The 5,025-nt window shown below is 40.0% G+C and overlaps 1 protein-coding gene across 1 annotated transcript; it reads right to left on the bottom strand.

Moving 5' to 3' along the window:
- Positions 1-235: 235 nt before the first annotated feature.
- LOC149213954 (uncharacterized) lies at positions 236-2,359 on the bottom strand. The gene is made up of 4 exons (XM_089389221.1): positions 1,591-2,359; positions 852-1,098; positions 617-728; positions 236-472 (listed from the first exon to the last, which is right to left on the bottom strand). Exons 1-4 carry the CDS (start codon positions 2,357-2,359, stop codon positions 236-238), a joined length of 1,365 nt encoding a protein of 454 aa, XP_089245347.1.
- Positions 2,360-5,025: the final 2,666 nt, after the last annotated feature.

Genomic DNA, 5,025 nt, shown 5'->3' with positions numbered 1-5,025 from the left:
ATAAAAAAAATATACAAAAACAGCAAATATATGCTAACTTCTAAGATATTTAATTAATGAACAGCAAATATATATTCTTTTGGCAGTTCAATGAAAAACTCTGCATTATAATTTATAAGATAAAAAGACAGTTTAAACTTTAAACTTTAAAGTAGCAGCTAGCTTGGCAGTTTTAGGCTCTAGCAAATTGTTCATGCAAAAACTAAACTAGAAATCTAAAACAGGAACACAAGTTTTATTCTTGACGTTCCTGTTGCCCACTTGTTATATCAAAAAGTTCTATGTCATCAAGAGCAGTATGAGATGTGAATCCGCTAGATGCTTCAGCACCAGATTCATCAGCGAATTCCCTGTCAGTGTTTATGTCACTATCAATGTACAAATCTGCATCATCCATTGTTGCATTTGGAATAGGATCGATCCACGGAGTAGAAGAATTGGATGACTCTTTAGCCACATTCTTCAATGCCAACTGCAAATTACTACGAACATAAACAAGATCTTCTAATTTTTGAGATGACAGTCTATTTCTTTTTTTGGAATGAATGTGGTCAAAGGAACTCCAATTCCTTTCACATGTTGATGCACTTGTTCCTTGGCTTAAGATACGAATTGCAAAATTTTGCAATTCTGGTGCCCCTGAACCATAAAATTCCCACCATAGTGCTGGATCACTTCTGCTCCTATCATACTTTGCTGATACTGTTCCAAATAATCCTTCTTCTAACCTGTATGCTCTCAAGTTGAGAGTCTCAATCAGTTCATATACAACAAGATTCATATAATTGCAAGACATTAACAACAAGATTCATATAATTGCATGCAAAGGAATATAATTGCAAGACATTTACCTGTATGCTCTCAACTGACTTCTGATCAAACCTGCAATATTTGGATCTGGATTTAGCTTCTCAATAGATTGGATAAGTCCATTCATGATTTCTTCGTCCCTATGTCTTGGTAACCCAAACAATCTAGGGTCCAAATAGCATGTTGCTGCGTGTAATGGACTATGCATCATCTTCCATCTATGATCAATTAAATCCCATATCTCCTTGTAATCAGCTTCCACATTATCAAAAGCGGTTGCAATGGCCTCTTTGCAACGATCAAGGCTTTCATAAACAAAACCCATACAAGCTTTGTCACCATCAACCATGCGGAGCACATTAACAATTGGGCCACAAATTTTTAAAGCCTTGTTTGCATTTTCCCAAAAGCCATTATTGAGCACTATTTGTTCAACATTTTTCCCCTTAGTTTCTTTTGAGAGAGTAGATCTCTCCCACTCAGTGCTGCAAAAAACAGCTCTTAGGCTCGCTTTTTCCTCAACAACTCTTTTCAGAGTAATATAAAAAGTGGCAAACCTTGTATCACAAGGCCTCAACAACTCTTTTGATGCATTCTTCTTGTATATGCTCAAAGTGAGACGATGGTTGATGATGAAGTTTGAAATTGATTTGGCTCTTCGGATTGTTTCATTGACCCAAGGAAATTTGGCTAAGTCATGCAACATTAAATCCAAGCAATGAGCTGCACAAGGGGTCCAATAAATCTGCCCATATTTTTCCATAATCAGCTTCCCTGCACCAACACAATTTGATGCATTATCTGTAACAACATGGACAACATTTTCCACCCCAACTTCTTGAATCGCTTCATCCAAAATTCCAAAAATGAATTCTGATGTCTTCACTTGATCCATTGCATTCACTGCCTTCAAGAAAACTACCCCTTGAGGACAATAAACAAGCACATTGATCAATGGGCGATGACACAAATCTGACCAACCATCACTCAAAATTGTGCATCCTGTAAGCTTCCAGGACTCTTTAATATCAGCCAACTTTCCTGTCACTCTGTCTTTCGCTCTCTTTAGCAAAGTTGTCCTTAAAGCTTCAGATCCAGGAGGAACATAGCCCTTCCCAAAATCAATGGCCTTTTTAATTACATTTTTAAAATATGGACTCCTCGCCACATTAAAGGGAATTGCACATGCATAAAAATACTCAGCAACAGCGTCATCAACTTCCTGTTTCTCAACAGGTTTCCAGAATTGATTTAATGTTTTCGGCCCACCTGTTTTTGCTTGAGGAGATGTAGAACTAGATCCACCAATGTTTGAAACTGAATTAATGGTGTTGGAGGAAGACATGGCAATCTCCCTCTCAATTCGCTGCCTCTTATTCACCCTTTTCTGCCTTTGCATCTGTGAACTGGAATGGTCTTTCTCCACTTTGGCTTTTTGTTCATCAGTGATCTTAGTGCAGGCTTCAACACCACCTCCACTTCCATTGCTAATACCGAGAAGGTGATCCACTGCTCTAGTCAAAGTGCCCTTGAAATTATGTCCACACATGAAAGATTAAAACCATCTTTTTGGATAAAATTCCAAGCTACAGCAGTTGATTTTGGGGGTGCCATTGGAATTTAGAAGTCTGAAATGTCTGACACTTCAATGTCTGAAATGCCTGCAATTTTTTTTGAAATTACATTTTCGTTAGTCATGTAAACTTGTAAAGAAAATGTTCATGATCATCCAACGAACAGTAAGCAAGCCAGAATTTTTCAAAGAATAACAGTCTTCTCTCATTGAAAATTGTCATCTGGAAAATTATTTAAGGATAAACTGTTATAAATTATTTAAGGATAAATTTTCCAGATGAAAGATCTGATAAAGCGCTGATAACAGTTTTCAAAGAATAACAGTGTTTATTATTTAAGGATTGCCTAACTTATTGACAACAAATTTGAGGGTAGTAAGGAGGTTTTGGGTAGTTCTGAATAAAGAAAATTGTCTTCAACACAGTCAAACCAGGCTTCAGCCTTCAACACAGTGAGAACATAATTAGAGCCTAGAGCCTAGAAAAAGTGGAGCATATGTAAATTAAGGGGTGAAAATAATGATCCAAAAGAAATTGTCCTTTGGGTACTCTCAGCCCACTAAAACATTTTGTTAACTGCAGTAGTAGTCTTATAATCTGACAGTATGGAAATGATAGCTTATTTACTTAAGTGGCATGCACAGGAGGTAACTTGGTAAGGGAACTATCCAGTGCAAGCACTTCATGGGACAGACTATGGAAAAGCAAAAATGCCATACCCAGATTTCAGAGAGACAAAATCAGGATTTGAGAAAAGACTCATGCGAAGCAATGTAATGAAGGACTCATTTGAGCCTACAAGTTGGCCTAACTTTATTTCGAGACAATTGTTCATAAACATGTGTCGGCTCATTTATGATGGACAAACAACTATATATACAAGCCTAAGGACTTCGCATCAAGCACAGTTCAGAGCTCAGATTTCAGAGAGGAATTTCGGTGATCTCAGATATAGTTTTTTGGTGATCTCAAAGAGACATAATTTCGTGAAGGCATAGTATAATGAAGAGATGACTTCATTGTAAATTGCAGAGATGATTTCGGTGCAGTGACAAGGTTTCGGTGCTACCACATTGACAAGGTCTAGATGCAGTGACAAAGTTTCAGTGCTGCCACAATGACAAGGTCTCGGTGCAGTGACAAGGTCTCGGTGCTAAATTTTGGACAGAGGCACAACCGCACAGGACGTGAGTAACTCCACCAGCAAACAAATCATTTGTAACATTATGGTTCGTTCCATTACTATGACGGAAAGGAAAGTTCAAAGAAGACGAGAAGAAAACTTACAAGTTACAGCCTACAGGATGGCAGATGCACACGCGGCAGTTTTCTGAGTTCTAACTTCTCGCCTCTCGGCCTGGTAAACTGATATAGCAGAAGATAGATATGCCCAGAACAACCCTTTCTTTCACGCCTTGTCTTCCAACAAACTTCTCTTACACTGATTTGGGAGATATCAATGCCTGTTCAGGAGATACGAGTCTTTGTTTCTGGAAAAACCCGAGCCCGTCAAGGTGTAGTCTATGGCGTCTGCAATGACCAGCGGCGGCAATGAAAGTTGAAAACTTGAAACAATGAAACCCGAGTCAATGAAAGTAGAAACCAATGAAACCTAAAACAGGAACACTCATACCCGCGGGCGCGAAAAAAAAACGAATTTAATCTGCTGCCGGCGAATTTCAACGCATCGAAACGAATTTAATGGCTATTTTATTCGGCTAAAATTCGAATTCGGCATGAAATTCGAGTTCGCCGAATTTAATGGCGAACTCGAACGAACATATTCGTTTGACCTTCAAATTCGCGGAATTTCGAATTTTATGCATAAAAAACGGCGAATCCGGTGACTTAGCTAATAATACATCACAAACATCAAGGGGAGAAAAATCACATAATGCTTCATCCGTGAAGGGTTTGATGTTGTATGGAAGGTGACACCGCTGGCTCACACGAAGATCCCATCCTTGGTGAAGCCACCCGATGGTGTATGGTCGAGGATGTTTTGTGGTCGGTAAGCCTAGCCGCTTTATGACCTTTGCCGAAATGAGGTTCTTTTGGCTCCTGCTGTTGACAATGAACTGTAGTGAAGAACCCTTTACCCACATCTGGGTGTGGAAGAGGCGCTCTTCCTCTGGATCTTCGTTGTGGCAACGATGGCGTTGGGCTCCGCATCGATAATCTGCTTCCCTTTGTCATTCCCCTTGTCGGGTTCTAACTCGAAGTCGAAACATGCATCTGATTCCGAAGCCTTTAGCTCGGCCAACAATGACTGCTTGGCCTGACACTCACTTGTATTGTGAGTGGAGCTCTTATGGAACTCACACCACTTTCCGGTGTTCCTCTTCGGCTTCGCATTGTTGTTCTTTGCTTGCGGCTTTGGCAGGTTGTCCTGGGCCACCCCGCCTTGGCTTTGTCCTTTGTTCCGTGGTTTAGGGGCACCTTTCCCTTGCTTTGGATTCACAGATCCAAAGTCTCGCGTCTTCTGTTTAAACTTCTGCACGATCTTGATAGTGTATCGGTACGTCGTGCCGAGCAAGGAGATGTCTCGAAACTCCATCTCATCTTGGATGTACCTATGTAGGTAGCCACAGTATTTGAGTACCAAATGCTGCTCAGTATCCTTGATACCCAACTTTGTGCG

This window comes from Pinus tabuliformis, chromosome 1_1 (assembly GCF_031772625.1).
Source record: "Pinus tabuliformis cultivar Carrire ecotype Pingquan chromosome 1_1, CPIR1, whole genome shotgun sequence".
Classification (NCBI taxonomy): domain Eukaryota; kingdom Viridiplantae; phylum Streptophyta; class Pinopsida; order Pinales; family Pinaceae; genus Pinus; species Pinus tabuliformis.
Note: the sequence above shows the minus strand (reverse complement) of the source record. Positions and strands in the feature narration are given on the sequence as shown.

Excerpts from the sequence above, each read along its gene's own strand:
- LOC149213954 (XM_089389221.1), bottom strand. The coding sequence starts at position 2,359 with ATGTGTGGACATAATTTCAAGGGCACTTTGACTAGAGCAGTGGATCAC. Across the intron at positions 1,099-1,590 it reads TAATGCATCAAATTGTGTTG|AGGCCATTGCAACCGCTTTT; the intron begins GTGCAGGGAAGC and ends ATCGTTGCAAAG. Across the intron at positions 729-851 it reads AGTCAGTTGAGAGCATACAG|GTTAGAAGAAGGATTATTTG; the intron begins GTAAATGTCTTG and ends GAGAGCATACAG.